Source organism: Labeo rohita, chromosome 12 (genome assembly GCF_022985175.1).
Source record: "Labeo rohita strain BAU-BD-2019 chromosome 12, IGBB_LRoh.1.0, whole genome shotgun sequence".
NCBI lineage: Eukaryota > Metazoa > Chordata > Actinopteri > Cypriniformes > Cyprinidae > Labeo > Labeo rohita.
In genome coordinates, this window is record NC_066880.1 from 23,795,886 (window position 1) to 23,815,901 (window position 20,016).

The 20,016-nt window shown below is 35.5% G+C and overlaps 1 protein-coding gene across 1 annotated transcript; it reads left to right on the forward strand.

Annotated features, from left to right (window-relative positions):
- The first annotated feature begins 5,512 nt into the window (after nucleotides 1-5,512).
- Nucleotides 5,513-19,147, forward strand: slc4a1b (solute carrier family 4 member 1b (Diego blood group)). The gene is made up of 18 exons (XM_051123537.1): nucleotides 5,513-5,596; nucleotides 6,427-6,469; nucleotides 7,804-7,984; nucleotides 8,976-9,111; nucleotides 11,073-11,139; nucleotides 11,278-11,320; nucleotides 11,473-11,657; nucleotides 11,915-12,125; nucleotides 12,425-12,628; nucleotides 14,025-14,173; nucleotides 14,281-14,475; nucleotides 14,970-15,218; nucleotides 15,303-15,392; nucleotides 15,614-15,780; nucleotides 17,361-17,602; nucleotides 17,701-17,870; nucleotides 18,018-18,191; nucleotides 18,427-19,147. Exons 3-18 carry the CDS (start codon nucleotides 7,816-7,818, stop codon nucleotides 18,505-18,507), a joined length of 2,532 nt encoding a protein of 843 aa, XP_050979494.1. The 5' UTR covers nucleotides 5,513-5,596; nucleotides 6,427-6,469; nucleotides 7,804-7,815; the 3' UTR covers nucleotides 18,508-19,147.
- The last annotated feature ends 869 nt before the right edge of the window (nucleotides 19,148-20,016 follow it).

Consider the following 20,016-nt stretch of genomic DNA (forward strand, 5'->3'; position numbering starts at 1 on the left):
CAGCTTTAGCAGGAACCTCTGAGACCAGGGAGGCTGAGAGAGGAGCTCTGGGACTGGAGCAGCCTTGGACACAAAACTCTGTCTGAGGCTATGACAGGAAACACAGGGACAGCCTTGGGTGTGACTTTTTTGGCAGTGTGGCATGAATCTCTGCACCATCATGAGAGGATCCTTTGTGGCCATCAGTGTGACCCAGTCAGTCATGTCAGGAAACCCTGGGAAGTTTTGCAACTGGAGCTGCTATGACACAGAACTCTGGAACTGAGTTGCAACAGCAGGAACCCTCGGGCCGGAGTAAGAAGCTGTGGGACCTGGGTAGCTCCATAAACCCTGTACCCCCAGGGTTCTGAACTCCAGCCTTCAAGGTCCGCTTTTCTGCAGAGTTTAGCTCCAACCCTAATCAATCACACCTGAACAAGCTAATCAAGGTTTTCAGGATCACTAGAAAGCAGGGGTCACCAAACTTGGTCCTGAAGGGCTGGTCAGAGATTTTCTTACTATAGGGAGATGAGAGGGTCTGTATTACTTACTATAGAAGAAAGCGTAACGGCTAAATTGGATCATGTGTCTCTTAATAACCAATCACTTTACAGCCTTGACGTCATTGAATTTCAGACAGAGTTGTGCGACACTCAATCACCGTTTACGGATACCATAGGAATGAATGAGTAGTACCGTAAGCTGAATCCCACCTGTTGCAAAAAGTCAGTGACTTCTCTTATGAAACAGCATTTTTTTCGTGGAAAACTCTAAAAATAGATCAATCCGAAAGTATTGTTTAGTGTAAAACATGTTGACGATTAGCAGCCGATAGGTTGTCAATTCATTACATGATAAGCTGTTTCCTCTAAAAAGCTGTTCAGTGTAGTAATGCTTGTCCTCAATTGACATCCATTAAAAATAAAACAGCCTTTGGTCTCCTTTCCCACATACTGCCAGACTGGAAGCGTTACGCTTTTTCAGCTAATGGTTGCAGGCTTGCCTTCTAGTGGTTTTGGGGCCGGTGTCCTGCAGAGTTTAGCTCCAACTTGCCTCAACACACCTGCCTGGAAGGTTCTAGCAAAGCCAATAGAAGGCAAGCCTGCAACCTTTAGCCAAAAAAGCATAACGGCTAAAGCTAACACTTCCGGTTTGGGAAAGGAGACCAGAGGCCTTTTTTATGGATGTCAGTGGAGGATAATCTCTGAATAAACAGCTTTTCAGAGGAAACAATATGTCATTTAATGAATCGACCGCCTATCGGCTAATTTTCAACATGTTTTACACTAAACAATACCTTTTGACTGAACTATTTTTAGAGTTTACACACAAAAATGTGCTGTTTTATAAGAGAAGTCACTGACTTGCTTACGGCAATTGAGTGTCACACAACTCTGAACTGAAATTCAGTGACGTCAAGGCTGTAATGTGATTGGTTATCAAGGTACATCAATCCAAGTTGACCGTTACTCCAATACTAAGTAATACAGACCCTCTCATCTCCCAGTAATAAGAAAATCTCAGTTTCTAATACACCTAGTATGTTTAACGGCAGGTGTGTTTAATTAAGGATGGAGCTAAACTCTCGGTGTGTTCCAAATGGGATATATTCCAAACCGAAGTGCTCAAACCTGGCCACTTAAAAAGGGCCCTTCGGGATGAAGGATTTCGAAGGGTACAACTGATGGACATTTCCGGACCCCATGATCCTTTGCGCTGATTCTTTCCATGATGACGCCGCCTCTGTGTGGTCACGGGATGATGACGCAGAAGGGCATTTCAAGAAACAGTTGTTTGGTCTCCTACACCCTTCAACCCTTCAAAGCTCTCATTCCGGAGGATAAACCCTTTAAAGGGATTAGGGGATGAGCCCTTCCGAATGGAACGCAGGGTCTGCAAGACACTGGTTCTCCAAGACTGAGTAAGGTGACCCCTGCTAGCAAGTTACTGGCAGGTGAGTTTGATCAAGGTTGGAGCTATACTTTGCAGGAAACTCTGTTAGGTAACCTCTATGGTGCCTATGATTCAGACCCCCCTGACCTCAGCTAGTTCTGGAGCAGCAGCATCAGTTAACTCACTTCACAGTGATTTTCAGACCCAGTTGCCCATGGCAGGATGCTTTGAAGCAGCGGTATGAACGACCTCTAGGACCAGCAACGCTCTGAATTGGGCATCCTGGTACTTTCATGTTGGGAACCATTCACAGGGAATTCTGGAAAAGCTCTGACAAGATCTCTGAGACCAAAGCAGCTGAGAAAGGGAGATCTGTGGCCAGAGCTGAAACTTTTGATGTATCCATGACATGGATCTCTGGGGCCGGATGCCTGTGGTAGGAACCTCTGGGGTGGCAGTGTGAGAAACTTGTAGGAGCAGGCTTGACAGAGAGCTCTGGGAAGTTTTAAGTGTCTTCATTATCAAAAGTATGGTTGGATGATTCACTACTTAACTAAAACTAAATGATGTATTTACAATACACACCCCTAGTCTAGTGGTTTTCACAAGACACTAAAACTACCACCTCAAACCATGGTGCCAGATGCAACCAATGCCTGCCGGCTTTGTAAGATGCTATACCTGGAGGGATGGAGGGACCACCCATGTCAGCCTGCCAGATGCAAGGTTGACCCTCTTCACAATGACTTACAGAGGGACCTAAAACACAATTAAAAATAGTACAAATTAGACAAGCATATTTCATAAGATTACTACAAAAATCTCTTCAGTTCATAGCATTATAGTGAACAATGAGGACCAAGAACTTATCAGAGACCTTGATTTGTTTCTGTGAGATATTTTATTTGAAAAACTTGTTCCATCTTTCTTTAAAATAAATGATGCTTGGGTTTGATTTTTAGTTTATGCAAAGACATGCACATATTCCTAAATCTGTCCTATGGTTTTGGTTAATGTTGTGTGAAATATCATCAAATCATGGGGTTTCAACCACAAATGGAGTCAGATGGCCTCACCCCTGACAATCTGTGTCTGGGAACCACTGCGAAAGCCAACAGGGTCAACAAACCTTACGGAGCACTCGGAAACAACTACTGAAGGAATGATGAATTGCATGCCATCATTCACCATATTACTATAATTTACAGAACAAGCAGAACTATCCAAACACAACAAAGGAAATGGGAAAGGAAATATACCACATTCTTATCCCAAGGAGGATCATTTTCATGGATGGAGAATAACAAGACACCACAAATCTTCTGAGAAGACATGGGAACAAATCAGAGAACTCACTCAGAACAAGAAGCTGTCAAGTTTGCGGTAATTTCCATAGCGTGTTCAAGAAAATCAGCTATGACGCAGAACAACATGCCTTAACCCATAATTTCACACATTATAAAAGCAATAAAAAAATAGACCTGGTTAGTTATATTTTAAAAATAATAATAAATATTAACAATAAAATAATAATGTAAAAATCAAGAAAATCATATTTTTATCTATTTATTTCATTTTTACCGATATCAGAACACACTGTAAAAAATGATTGCAAAGATTTTCTAATTCAAAGCAGTACATAAAACAGATTATTGAAGCATGTTTTTTAAAAAAATACAATTTCAGTCATTCTTCTTCAGAATTTCATGTTTAATTCAATGTGTTACTTTCTATTTGTTATTGTGAAAATTACTAGGAATTTTGAGTGATAAGTGTTTCTGCCAATTCCTTTTTTCTTTCTTTTTTTTCAGTGAAATATGTTAAAAACACATGTGCTGTGGTGATGTTTGTTACTGTTTAGTCTTTTGGTAGAGAATAAAATCGAAAGAACCTTTTACTCAGAGGGCCCTTTGGTCCTGTTTTGCTTTCTTACAGTATGTATCTGTGCAACATCTGTAACCATTATGTATAGAGCTGTCATAGTGATTAGTGTTATTTAAAAAATAATAATAATAATAATAAATATTAACAATAAAATAATCATGTGAAAATCAAGAAATTCATATTTGTATCTGTTTATTTAATTTTTATTAATATCAGAACACACTGTAAAAAATGATTGCAAAGATTTTCGAAATTCAAAGCTGTACATAAAACAGATTATTGAAGAATGTTGTGATGTGCTGTGGTGATGTTTGTTACTATTTAGTCTTTTGGTAGAGAATAAAATCAAAAGGGCCTTTTACCCAGAGGGACCTTTGGTCCTGTTTTGCTCTCTTACAGTATGCAACATCTGTAACCATTATGTACAGAACTGTCATAGTCGTTAGTGTTAAGACAATAACACCAATGCGTGACAAAAACCAGAAGACATTTGTTCCCATTTCAGAGTTTCTTTTTTTGCCCTTTATGCACTAAATTTGATCCAAGGTTGTTTGAGAACCATTGTTTTCCTGCATGGCAATACATTTTCTGCACTGCATAAACGCTTTTAAGCTGTCAAAGTTATCTATTGAGATATTTTCTATTTTCTTTCAGATTCTGCTTCAGATTTAGTGTGAGATTGGAAGTACCAGGATATTCTGGTCTATAACAAGAACAAGACATGTGTTAAAGTACAGCTGGCTCGTACAGAATTTATAAGAGAACAAGATTTACTATTTGCCAATATTTAGACTTCTATTATATCTTGTTATCTAGACATATTATTCTGTAAAAGCATATTTGGACCTGATTTTGCATATATATTTCTATTTTTATTTTGATCAAATAAATGCAGCCAGGTCATAATGGACGCTATGACCTGACCCTGTGAGCCTGCATGGAGAAAGATATGTGACAAGAGGTGAAGTGGAGGAGAAGAGGAGAATGTTCCTCAGGCATTACTTCATAGAGATGTTAAAGGTAAGAGGAAACTAGTGTCACCAGAGTGTGTGTAGGTGACACCTTCTCTGTCAGTGTGATAAGATACAGTGAACACACACACACACACACACACTGGTTGGATCTTTCCAACCAGTCCACAGTTATCAAGGCATACTGTTTACTGCATCAATATTATGGGTGACTTCAAGAACATATCGTCTTGGGTGTGTTTGTGTGTGTGTAAGAAAAAGACAAAAGAAATATGGATACATTTAAACTTTATACTTTAATGTGTTTAGTCAAATGTATCTGCAACTGTATACAGTCGGTCCAAAAATTATATAGATACTTTGTAAATATCAAAGAAAGTGGCTTCTACAAACGAACACTGTTTTTAAACAATCATTTGATTTGTTTGAAACTATTTATTTTGCAATGATGGTACTTTATCATTTAAAACCCAGTATTTACTCTATATAATCTAACAACCTTTTTTTTGGTTTACTTGTTTTTTTTTTTTTTTTTTTTTTTTTTGAATGTGTGTGCATACAAAAGTCATTCTGTATAATAACTGATCATTTGATGTTTGATATACTTTTTGATTTAGCTTTTTAATGCAATGACATTAAGATATTAGGTACTTTTTTCAAGTACTCTTTTGAGTTTATATGTGCCTGAAAGTATCTAGATGAGTGTCTGCAGGTATTTTAATAGTGTATATACAGTATAGGGAGTGTGTGTAGAGGTGTGTCAGATATCTGCAGGTGCACACAGAGTTTATAAAGGTCTGCACACTTTTCTGAGTGTCTGTGACAGAGAACATTGCTTGAACAGTTGGGGCTGTCATTCAATATTTAAGGTAAGTGCAATTAATGTCACTATTATTGCTTCTCAATTTAGTTGTGCTTTGTTTTAAATATTTGTCATTTTTAATTTAATTTAATTTTAAACTGGGTTTTACTGTTATAGAGAGTATATATAGAAATATTTATAAAATTCTATTCAGAATTGCAATTTAATACTGAAATGCTATATTTCATTGGATGTTGAATGGAATTACTTTAAATACAAAAGCCTAAATACATTAGATACCTAAAAACATGCTATATAACTATGCAAATAGCAAAAATGATGACCTGTATGTATACTTGTGGAGCACAACAATAACACAAATTGAGCAAAATGTATGGTTCAATTTATTTGAACCATATTAATTGAACCATACCTTATTTACACAAATCTCATGTACAAGGGTCAACACAAATTAACCCAAAACAGACACACACACCAGATTTAGTAGCTAAATGTATCACTCTAGAGGTACAACAGCAACATAATGTTAAGCCTTTAACAACAGAACATTAGCAGTCAGCTTAAGTACTGTACTTTTTAAATGACTGAATAATGTCTTTATAGTATAATAGATCAATAGATCAAAATATTGTTTGCATGTTAATACTATTCTGTGCTCTGTGCAATAATGAAGATACACAAAATTCCTTTGGTTTATTGTTGGGGTTTTGATTTAACTTTTTTGTTTATAGATATGATTTATATGTAATTTATTTTATAGGTCATAGTTTTTTATTATAATTATTATTGCATGTAGTATCAAAAATATCAAATTTATAATAAACACATACAATAAAAAAAGGTTTTAAGATTTTTAAAAGAATTTTTGTTTTTCAGCTGCTCTGAATGTGAACTTCAACACCAATAATAAAGGACACTGGTAAGCAAACATACTTACATACATCCATATTTCAATTCTGAACAGTTTACCATGATTCTAATATGACTATGACTAATATGATTAACATGACAGACAAGCACACAGACACGCTCACTGATAAGTTTCCACATTTGCACTCTGGCATGTGCCACTCTCACTCCTGGTGTTTGGAGGGTAAACATGAGCTTTAATTTATCAGTCATCAGTGAACAGGAAACACATACACACACGGTCACAGCCAGAGGTCCAGCCATCATGTTTAAATTGTCTACATCTCTGCTTTGAATTATAACAACCAGTAGAACAAGAAGGACACTAAGATATTGCATGACATCTCAAAGTTGTAACATGCAGTTGTTACCTTCAGAATCAATTTTTACTTGATCTGACCCTCAAAAATGACATGATCTAATCTGTAGCAAAATGTTAAAATTAATACTTTAATAAAATCAACTGATTTAGAAGTTACCACATTAAGCACATTTGGTAATACTCTCTTTTAATGTCACGTTACATGTACTTACTATAGTAATACTGTAGTCAATTATGCATATTACAAGCAACTAACTCTAAACCAATTCCTTAGCCTTTATGAGTTTCATTCTTCTATTGAACACAACGGAAGATATTTTGAAGTATGTTGGTAACCAAACAGCTGCTGGAAGCCATTGACTTCCATAGTATGACAAGATGTAACCTTTTTGGGTGAACTGTCCTTTTAACCCTACACTGTAAAAACAATTTGTTAATTTTGTTGCCTTAAAATTTTATGGTCGGTCAACTCAAAACAGTTTAGTCAACTTAAAATGTTAAGTTGTACAAAGTGACAACTTAGTTATTTGAGTTCATTCAACTTAAAATTTTAAGGCAGCTGGGTAACAAGCCCAGCTTTTAAATTTAACAAACCAAATTGTTTGTTTAGTCAACTCAAATATCTATGTTTTCCCTTAGTACAACTTAACATTTCAAGTTGACTAAATTTATTTGAGTTGGCTGAACTTAACATTTTTCAAAGTCTGCATGGTAACAAATTATTTTAAGCTGATTCAACAAATTGTGTTTTTTACAGTTTATAGTATGTACATATAGTATGTATGTCTTCAATTACTTAAAATAAATTGCAATCACACATTTTAGTATCTGACAAAACCTACAAAACAAATTCAAGTGTGCAGCATAAGAATTTAAAACAAATTAATGTAATTATGTAAATCATCAAAATATGCGTAAACAATTATTAATCAATTATCCATACTTTAAATTCATTGTGCTAGTTTGTGTACCTATGTATTATAGAAACAGAATACTAATAGTTCATTGTTATCTGTGGTCAGGAATTTGTGGAGATGAATGAGTCGGTGAAGAACCCAAACCAGCAGAGCTACTGGCAGGAGAGGGGCAGATGGGCGGGCTATGAAGAGACCTATGATGTTGAAGCAGGTCGCTGGGGCCCGTCCCACATCTCCTGCCTCACCTTTCAGAGTCTGGTGCAGATACGCAGGGCAATGAACACGGGTGAGGGAGCGCCTGTGAGGTCATTATGGGGTCAAACCTCAGCTCAGATTTGCTTCAGTAGACTGCCAGACATTATATAACATTATATACCTCTGTACATTACAGTATATAATGGATAATAGATCTATAGGTATTTATACATTATTAGTTATTAAGCATTATTAGTTATTTCCATATACACTGTGCCAAATCGGCTGTGCGGACCACTCTGCTGTGGCGACCCCTGATAAAAAAAGGGGAGCAAGCCGAAGGAGAGAGAGAGAGAGATATTTCCATATGCACTATAGGCCTACCATTCAAATATTTTGTGTTGGTCAGACTTTTTAAAGTTTTGACTCTAGTGTACTATTTTTATTTGATCAAAATGCAGTAAAAACAGTAACATTGTGAAATATTATTACAATTTAAAAGAACTATTTTATTCCTGTAATGGTTGGATTTTTAAAAAGTTGAATTTTCAGATGAAAATGAAAATTCAACTGATCCTTCAGAAATCTGCCGATTTGCTGTTCAAGAAACATTTCTTCATCTTATTATTAATTATCAATGGCAGTTATCAATATTAAAAAAAATATATGAATAGAAAGTTCAAAAGAACAGGATTTATTTGAAACTTTTTTTTTTTTTTTTTTTTTTTTTTTGTAACAATGTAAAAGTCTGTAATCAAATCTTGATCATTATTATTAAGCAATTTAGTATTCAGGATTCAGTCATGTCCTGACAGTTAGTTAGCTTGGTTATTAGGAAGTGTGGAATGTGAGCAAGAATGTAACTTCACTACACAGGCTCAAATGAGATGGTAGTAGATAGTTAGCCTTCTGAAAAACCAGCTCAACCTGTGCTCTTCAGCTGTGTCCTTAGTGTTTATGTTTACTGTAGTAAAGCTCAGGCTCAGTCAGAGCCCTCTTCTTCTCTTTTGTCTTCCTCTCTCTTTATTGTCTTTTTTTATTTTCTTTCTTTTCTTTTCTTTTTCTATTTTGGCTTGGATCAGGTGTGATGATGTTGGACAGAGAGGAGAAGACACTCTCCAGTATTATTGAGAAGATTGTGGATACCCTGGTTAGCAAAAAGGAGATTCAACCAGGGGACAGAGATAAGGTTCTTCAAGCATTAATGCACAAACAGAGGTACTACAAACAACACATTTTTGACACAAATTAAATAAATCAATCAGTCAATCAATTAAGGCAGAAGTAATTAAAATGTTTTACTAACTTGTGTACTGAGCGAAAACCGCGTTGTTTTAACTAGTCCACGTGGTGGGCTTTGTGTTTGGAATGTAATCTGAAATGCTAAATTCTCCCCGCATGGGACAACATCATATATATAGTTTTATATAGATATACAAATGTTGTTCAAGACGTCTGAAAATAGAACAGAGTAGGCTGCTGCGGGCTGAACATGAAATGTACTGTATATTGAGCCATTTAAACTAAGTATGTATCTCTGTAAACGTCAGAAAGTATTTCCATTTTGTAAATTATTTTGTCTCCGTTAAACTTCACAAGACAGCACTGAAGTAGCGCCAACACCTGGCGCGTTCATGTAAATCAGATAGACGGAACGCAAAAAAATTGTCTAAAATATTTAGAATACAAAAGCAATTCAGATCTCTTCTCTGATCTATAGCTGAGATATAAACTGCAGTACAAATGGTGGATTGCAGAATTAACAGAATTTAAAGACAGATAGTTCAGTAAATAAAAACAAAAAAAGACTTTACTATGCCATTGTAACATTACGAAAAAATTACAATCCCTCTTTATGTGAGGTGTCTTTAACTACTGAGTACACAGTTGAGGCCAAAAGTTTACATACACCTTGCAGAATCTGCAAAATGTTAATTATTTTTCAAAATAAGAGGGATCATACAAAATGCATGTTATTTTTTTATTTACTACTAACCTGAATAAGATATTTCACATAAAAGACATTTACATATAGTCCACATAAGAAAGTAATAGCTGAATTTATAAAATTGACCCCATTCAAAAGTTTACATACACTTGACTCTTAATACTGTGTTGTTACCTGAATAATCCACAGCTGTATTTTTTGTTTGTTTTTAGTGATAGTTGTTCATGAGTCCCTTGTTTGTCCTGAACAGTTAAATTGCCTGCTGTTTTTAAGAAAATCCTTCAGGTCCCACAAATGTTTTGCTTTTTCAGCATTTTCGTGTATTTAAACCCTTTCCAGCAATGACTGTATGATTTTGAGATCCATCTTTTCACACTGAGGACAACTGAGGGACTCATATGCAGCTATTTCAGAAGGTTCAAACCCTCACTGATGCTTCAGAAGGAAACACGATGCATTAAGGGGGAAAGCCTTTGAATTTAAAGATCAGGGTAAATTGCACTTATTTCGTCTTCTGGGAAAAATGTAAGCTTTTGTAGCTTCTGAAGGGCAGTACTAAATGAAAAAAGTATGATATTTAGGCAAAATAAGAAACATGTACACATCTTCATTCTGTTCAAAAGTTTACACCCATGCATTGTGTTTCCTTCTGAAGCATCAGTGAGCGTTTGAACCTTCTGTAATAGTTGCATATGAGTCCCTCAGTTGTCCTCAGTGTGAAAAGATGGATCTCCAAATCATACATTGTTGTAAAACGTTTAAATACACAAAAATGCTGAAAAACCAAAACATTTGTGGAAAAATTCAAAAGAATTTATCTGAAGAACAGAGGGCAATTTAACTATTCAGGACAAACAAGGAACTTGTGAACAACTATCACTAAACAAAATTTAAAAAAACACAGATGTGGATCATTCAGGTAACAACAGTATTAGGAATCAAGTGTATGTAAACTTTTGAACAGGGTCATTTATTTTCAACTATTATTTTCTCTTGTTGACTATATGTAAATGTCTTTTATGTGAAATATCTTATTCAGTTCAGCACTTAATAAAAAATAACATGCAGTTTGTATAATCCCCCTTATTTTGGTCAAATAATTAACATTTTGCAGATTCTGCGAGGCTGCATGTTCTAATTTTTTCCCAGGCTTTTTGCTGTTGAAAGCAGTAGTCATCTTGAAGCAGTTCACATTTAAAATCATCAATTTTATTTATTTCTCCCTCTCCAGCCAGTCTGTAGAGACCCAGCCTCTAACTTCAGGCATGGAAATGGAGAAATTCTCTGTCACAGAGAAAGTGAGCACAAGATTTCTTGTTTAAACCGTTTTGATTGAGCATAGCTATAACATTCTCTATCATTTATTTTCTCGGTTTCAAATACAATAACATATACTTTGACATTTTTTGACTATGTTGTTTTATTCTCAACTAAAGAGGGACACAGCTGATACTGCAGAGGCCTCGATGGTGCTAGTAGGTGAGAATCACATAAATTCCAAATGAATATTTTAATGACAATGCTGAGTTTATCATTATATCATTTACACTGAAAAGTCTGTTTGTCATGTGTTTCTGTTAGCAAACATTGATTTAATTTTTTACGCTAAATTATGCTGGTTTGTATGTAAGGTGCTCTGGAGTTCCTGGAGAGGCCTACAATAGCATTCGTGCGTCTGCGGGATGCTGTGGTGCTGGAGTCAGCTCTGGAAACTCCTGTGCCTGTGCGGTTCATCTTCATCCTGATCGGCCCAACCACAACTGACATGGACTATCATGAGTGTGGCCGAGCGATGGCAGCACTACTAGCTGACAAAGTAAAAGCAAATCTGCCATCATTGCAACAGTTACATATTTAAATTTAGCATGACTTTTACATCAGTTAGAAAGCGATCTATGCAATCTTTATATTAAAGAAGTATTCTTTAAAGTACACTTTTATGATCATGTCCACAGTATAATAATGCAATTGTATTAAATATTCATGCCTTACTGCATGTTATGAATAAGGAAAACATATTTTTAAATATATAAAGTTTAAGTTGTTTCTGTCTTGATTTTCCTGCACACACAGGTGTTTAACCAAGCGGCTTTCCAGGCTCAGAGTGACCGGGAGCTGATTGAAGCCGTGGGAGACTTCATGGACTGCTGCATTGTGATTCCACCCACTGAGATTCAGGACGAGTCCCTGCTAACATCACTCATCCCCTTCCAGAAGAAACTACTGCATGACAGACTCCGCCCATCTGACCCCAAACTCCGCCTGGATGTCAAACCTCGCAAGCGTAAGCACACATAAAGTACACAAATTACAACACAAGCTTAATCTAAGTGTATATGTGCATATACCTGCAGCAGTTCTTCTACTGCACATGCAATAGAGTGGTCAGGTGGTCATCACAAACTTTGGGTCATGATCTCTCTATTAGGGTTTATTATATGAAAATCTCACTGTTCACAAAAGCAAAGCACAAACATGTAATGCTAATCTTTCTTCCCACAGCTTCAAAATCTTTAGGAGCCCTCCATGAAACCCTCTAGCATGTACTGGTGTTCCATGTAATGCTAATCTTTCTTCCCACAGCTTCAAAATCTTCAGGACCCCCTCCAGAAGACCCTCTAGCACGAACTGGTGTTCCATTTGGTGGCATGATTAGAGACATGAAGAGACGGTACCAGTACTACAAAAGTGACATCACTGATGCTCTGAACGCTCAAGTCGTCGCTGCTATCATCTTTATCTACTTTGCTGCTCTCTCACCTGCCATCACCTTTGGCGGTCTCCTTGGTCAGTATGTTTAGCCTTAAGAAGGTATCAGTCACACTGCACATCAATCCCATTTGTTTCCCATTTACAATAGGACTGAGTGTTTACAATGCCAGGCAGTCACTGTCACACTGTCAGTGTGGAAAGAGAAGACAGAAAACATTTTCTTAGTCAGTGTTCACTAGTGCAGTGGTTCTCAAAGTGTAGTATGTGTACCACTAGTGGTACTCAGGCTCCCTCTAGTGGTACGCAGAGGAATCACTAAATTAAATATAAGTGAATGTTAAAACAATACGTTTTAATTTTGTCTTTATTTGAGTAAAGTTTTTTTTACATTTAAGTACAGAACAGTTTTTATTTAACTTTTAAGTACAACACATTTTAATTTAATCATTAAGTTTTTTATTTACCTGTACATGAGCACTGTGCAGTGTTATTGTTCAAACTGTGTATTTTAAGTTAAAGTGGCTGACAACAATAAATATTCTTATTAGGAATAAAACTGCCCTGCCTTTGAACTGTGCAGAACTGTAGCTGAATAGTTAGGCATACTACACTACTGTATTTTAATGTTGGTCATTATGGTGATACTTGGAGAGCCAAATATTTTCTGAGGTGGTCCTGGTAAAAAAAAAAAAGTTTGAGAACCACTGCACTAGTGAATGCCACACAGTATACTGGGAAGGAATGACAAGTGAGCATTTGTTTCATGTTACATGGACAGTGCATTATAATTATAAATAAATAAATAAATTTCTAAATAAATACTATTTCAAATCTGATAGGACTTTTCATAATGCATTTCAAAAATCTGATTTTAATCTTGGATTGAGTTCAGTTATAAAGAAGCTAAAAATAGCCACTAAAATATTTTAATTTAATAAATTATAACTTTTAGAAAATTCATTTTTTGTGGCGCTAAATATTAAATATTTGTTCTGAAAGTTTTGGAAATAAAATTAGTTGTCCTAAAATTTTAAAATTCAAAACCCAGAAATTCAGTTTGAAAATGAATTTAACTGAATTTTATAGAAATAACTTAAGTAATAACTACAACTTGATCAAAAAATGTAAAAAAAAAAAAAAAATCTGTTTACAAAGCTGTTTGAAAAGGCAAACCTATAAAATATGGCTGAAAAACAAGTCGATTTTAATTAATGTCTACAATAAAAAATCATTATTTAATTTATTTATATAAATTTCAAAGAGATAAAATATGGTAAAAATAAATTAGTTTGTTATATGACAAATTCAAATCATGAAATTTAAATCTTTTTGTAATTTTTCTAGCCCCATAAGTCTTCATATGGTTTTTTGCTGATCCTTTACACCAGAAATCAGTGAACAACACAAATCTAGACTCTTCAAAACTCACCTTATATATTTTTGTTTGGCTCTCTTACGCTTTTCTCCACAGCTGATAAGGTGGATAACATGATGGGTGTTTCAGAGCTGATGATCTCCACCTCAGTGCTGGGCATTATCTTCTGCCTGGTTGCTGCCCAACCTGTACTAGTTATTGGCTTTTCTGGGCCACTGCTGGTGTTTGAAGAGGCCTTTTTTAATGTGAGTTCTCTCTCTTTACAAAGTCTATTTGAAACCAGCATCAATCTTGTGTAATTGCTAGTAAGTTCATTGAAATTCTTCCATTACGCTTTCTCTTCTGGCTGTAGTTCTGTAAGTCTCAGGAAATTGAGTACATTGTTGGCCGAGTGTGGGTTGGTGCTTGGCTGGTAGTCATCGTTGTGGTCATTGTGGCCTTTGAAGGAAGCTTCCTGGTCCGCTTCATTTCCCGCTTCACTCAAGAGATCTTCTCCATCCTCATCTCCCTCATTTTCATCTATGAGACCTTTGCTAAACTTGGCAGGGTACACACTTTTTATTTGCCAATTGAATGCACATTCATTGCATCTTTATCATGCAACCATTCCTATACTTTTGTATCTTTTGGCTTAAATTGAGTTAACCAGAGACAGAGACCATAATTAGCTGTTAACCCATGTAAAAGCAAATGACCTAGAGAAGACTTAATTTACTTTATCAGAATGTATGTCTCCCAATAGTTTTTCAACAGTAATCCCTCTAATATAAAATTATAGTAATTAATGGGGTTGCTAAGGCACATTACAAGCTTTAAATTGCGTGGCTTGTTGAAAGGTGTGATATTACTTGTCTAAGCTGGACCAGCAATTGGGATCTTTGCCTTGGGCTAGAAATAACCACTGCAATTTGTAACCACCCAGAACACAATAGCAATTACCTAACAATGAGCAAACTTTTGACTGGTAGTGTCCTTTATTTACTATGCTATAATATTGTACTATAATAAACTTTTCTCTCTCCATTTCATCCTGGATTCCAGGTTTTCAAAGAACACCCTCTTATCCTAAATTATGAGCATTTAAATAGTACAGCTGAGGACCCTTGGCACTCAGTTGTCAGCTATCAGAGACTCCTGGACAATGCTACAGGCAATATGTCTGTCGTGAGATCTGTTCAGCACCGGCCGTATCCCAACACAGCTCTTCTGTCCATGTGTCTCATGTTTGGCTGTTTCTCTATTGCATACTATCTACGCATGTTCAAGAATGGCAAATTCCTGCCAGGCAAGGTAAAAAAATTGACAAATTGACTTCATAGCCGTTTTCATTAAGTATGTTACTTTAATGTAAAGAACTGAATGTTTGATGCATAGATTCGGCGTTTGCTTGGTGACTTTGGAGTTCCCATTGCAATTTTCCTCATGGTTGCTATCGATATCAATATTGAGGATACATACACTCAGGTATGTTTGTAAATATTATTTAATTCTAATAGAATTCCACATGAAGAGGAAATTCTTATTTTAATTTTAGATTAGAAGTAGATTCCTTGTTTTGTTTTGTTTTTTAAATGATGATGGTTAATGGCTGCCTTTATAGACAGATGACACTTTAGGATGCCAATTAAGATCCAATCCTGTAAAGTTACTGTCTTGACCTCTCTGACCTTTGACTTGTGTCACAGAAACTGGTGGTGCCTAAGGGTCTTCAGGTGTCCAACCCTAAGATGCGGGGATGGTTAATCAACCCTATGGGTGAACACAAGCGCTTCCCCATATGGCTGATGTTCGCCTCTGTTGTCCCAGCTATGCTGGTCTTCATCCTCATCTTCCTGGAGTCTCAGATTACGACGTGAGTTATGTTTTCTGAAAGAAGATGATTTGATAGAAGCAAATTCACCATTAACTCTCAGGATCAGACAGGAGAAATTATTTTCTGTTCTCACTCAAAATGAAAATTCCATGAAGAATCTTTAATAGCAATGGAATCTTCCCATTGCACAACATGTTCTTTAGAGTATTTTTTTTTTTTTTTGAGAATCACAAAAAGGTTATTTGTGAAAACCATAATGATTATTTCATGCCATCGCTGTGGAAAAAAACCCTTTTGGAACTTTTTAAGAGCGCAGCATAAAATTACCCAGTATGAATATACAGTTGAGGTCAAAAGTTTACATACAGCTTGCAGAATCAGCAAAATGTTTATTATTTTACCAAAATAAGAGGGAGCAGTGCTGACCTGAATAAGATATTTTACATAAAAGACGTTTACATATAGTCCACAAGAAAAAATAAGCTAGTTAAATTTGTAAAAAACACCCCTTTCATATGTTTGGTTCTTAATACTGTGTTGTTACCTGAATGATCCACAGCTGTGTTTTTCTTGTTTTTGTTTGTTTGTTTGTTTGTTTGTTTTGTTTAGTGATAGTTGTTCATGAGTCCCTTTTTTGTCCTGAACAGTTAAACTGCCTGCTGTTCTTCAGAAATCTTCTATTTTTCAGGTCCCACAAATTCTTTGGTTTTTCATCATTTTTGTGTACTTTAACTCTTTCCAACAATGACTGTATGGACAACTGAGAGACTCATATGCAGCTATTACAGAAGGTTTAAATGCTCCAGATGGAAGCACAATGCATTAAGAGCTGGGGGTGAATACTTTTGAACAGAATGAAGATGTGTACATTATTCTTTTTTGCAAAAATACCATCTTTTTTCATTTAGTACTGGCCTTCAAAAGCTACAGAATATACTTTTACATGTTTCCCAGAAGACAAAATAAGTTACATTTACCCTTATCTTCAAATTCAAAAAGTTTTCACCCCCCGGCTCTTAAAGCATTGCGCTTTCTTCTGAAGCAACTGTGAACGTTTGAACCTTCTGTAATAGTTGCATATGAGTCCCTCAGTTGTCCTCAGTGTGAAAAGATGGATCTTAAAATCACACAGTCAATGGTAAGGGTTCAAATACACAAAAATGCTGAAAACCCAAAGAGTTTGTGGGACCTGAAGAATTTTTCTGATGAACAGCAGGCAGTTTAACTGTTCAGGACAAACAAGGGACTCATGAACAACTACTACAAATCAAAACAAAACATAAAACACAACTGTGGTTTATTCAGGTAACAACACAGTATTAAAAATCAAGCGTGTGTAAACTTTGAACAGAATTTTTATAAATTCACCTTTTATTTTCTCTTGTGGACTATATGTAAACATCTTTTATGTAAAATAACTTATTTAGATCAGTACTAAATAAAAAATAACATGCATTTTGTATGATCCCTCTCATTTTTGTAAAATAATTAACATTTTGCAGATTCTACAAGGTGTATGTAAACTTTTGACCTTAACTGTATTAAGTAGAATGTACAGTTATGTTATGTTTGAATTTTTTTTTGATGATTTTCTTTTCACTTGTCTCTTGTCTTTCAAGACTGATTGTGAGTAAACCAGAGAGAAAAATGGTCAAGGGTTCTGGCTTCCATATGGATCTTCTCCTCTTGGTGAGCATGGGAGGTCTGAGTGCTATATTTGGCATTCCTTGGTTGAGTGCTGCAACTGTACGATCCGTATCTCACGCCAATGCCCTGACTGTCATGAGCAAGGGCCCAAAACCTGAGATTGAGAAAGTTCTGGAACAGAGAGTCAGTGGAGTAGTGGTGGCTTTGCTTGTTGGTATGTTGACAAACTTTTAAACTTCTCCCAAACATGATTCCCACAATACTACACTTCCTAAAGCTACATTAAAATCTTCTTTGTCTGTCCGTTGGCAGGTCTGTCCATTCTCATGGAGCCCATTCTAAAAATGATTCCAATTACAGCTTTGTTTGGAATCTTCCTCTACATGGGAATCACATCCCTCAGTGGTATTCAGCTTTGGGATCGAATGCTGCTCCTTCTTATTCCCAAGAAGTATCACCCCAATGAACCCTATGCTACCAAAGTATGTGTCTCTCAGAAGTTCTCACATCTTCCATTACTCTGTTGGAGTACTTTGCATTCCGGGTTTTCCTTCTTGTATTACATTCTTAAGGCTTGTTGCTGTTTGCATGTGAACCCAATTGATCCTGGTCTCTGTCTCCCTCTGCAGGTCAGCACCAGTAGGATGCATGTGTTCACTGCGATCCAGATGGTGTGTCTGGCAGTCCTGTGGATGGTGAAATCGAGCCCCGTGTCACTGGCTCTACCATTCGTCCTGATACTCACCATTCCTCTGCGCATGTTAATGACTGGGCGACTTTTCACTGAGCAAGAGATGAAATATGTAAGTGGCGCACTGTCCGAGACCAAAAAATTGTTCAAGCTGTTCGAGTTTCTTTAAATCAAGGTTGTTTAAGAACAGCAATCACATGTTTTAAAGGAATAGTTCCCCCTAAAATGAAAACTGTCCAGAGTTCTGAAATCTCTGAAAAGCACACAGAATTGGAAAAGTATGAGGTTAAGAACTTTCCATTGACATATCTAAATAATTTTCTTTCTACTTCATGTCTTCGATATAGCTTGACGGTGATGATGCCAAGGCAACTTTTGAAGAGGAGCCAGGAGTGGATATGTATTCTGAAACACAAATGCCGTTATAGATCCTTTTCCTGGAACCAAAGTCATTTTTCACAATCAACTTTTCATGTCAGGAGAATTAGAGTGGGTCCAGTATATAAAAATTTTGACAAAATGATGCCCAATTTCAACCCTCTTTTAATGCATTAAGTTTTATCATTTTTAGGTGTTTGTGTGTGAGTGTTTTCTCTGTTGTTATAATGGTCCATTACAGTTCTTACAAGATGACATGTCATCATGATGTGCAAAATATAAACACAAGTGCCTTAAATAACTTTTGCACTAATATTCATTAAGGTGCTGCATTATGGTCGTAGGACCAGCACATCCAAAAGATAATATATTGTTCTTCATTATAAAGAAACTGTTTTTATAAATACTTTGTCTTGTTGAAAGTATAGATTTGCTTTGCCCCTCACATAAAGATGTGCTATTACCAGTCTAGATGTCACTGGATGATTTAAACCTGAAAAACATTTTTCCTGACGAATGTATGTATTTTATGTTGTTCGATAAATCTACATCAAACAACATGTCAAGTGTATTTCCTTTCCATGTTACAGGCAAATAAGACAAAGAGCCAAAGTAACAGTGCATAAATGTGAAGTATTTCAAATATATATCTGTAATAAATTCTGAAAAAATATGCGTGATAGTTTGTTTTTTTACTGTATTATCACAGTCAAAAAATGTTGTAACATATTAGAACCTACAGTTTCTTAAACATTTCAGATGCAGCTCATTATTCATGCTAACAAACCAATGAATTTTAACTGAAAATTTTCAATAAAAATTCTAGAAACATATAGTAGAGTTCTATGATGATCAATAATATTTCAAAGAGTTTTAACCAATATTTGTTTATTATTTACCATATGCAGAATTATCTAACATGATTGATAAACTAATTCATGTAAAAATCAGTTGCATATTGCATATATATTCCTGTTTGCTAAGACTTGTCCAAAAAAAAAAAAAGGCAAATCATTAGCAACTTTCAATCAACGGAGCAGATCAAATCCTTATTTTTTAAATAAATAAAAAGATAAGATAACACAAAAATCCTTATTAAAAAATGTAAATATAAATGAATATAAATGTATATAAATGAATAAGCAAACAAACACAAAAGCACTTTCAACTGACAAAGCAAAAACAAATCTCCAAACGTAATTATTTTAGGGCTATCAAATGATTAATCATGATTAATAGTGTTTACATACTCTATGTGTGTGTAGTGTCTTGTGTGTGTACTATTATGTATATATAAAACACACACACACACACACACACACACACACATTCATGTATATATTAAGGAAAAATGTTAGATTTAGATGTAAAATATTGTAATTATATACAAGTAAACAAGTAAAATAAAATGATAAGACACACCAATTTGCCATATAAAGCAGCAAAACAAGTTGTTTTGTACAGATACAATTGACTGTAATTCTTACACTTTGTCCTTGATGGGCATAAAAAACAAAAAAATCAATCAAAAGTCAAAAATTGCTTTCAGTGTTTAACCT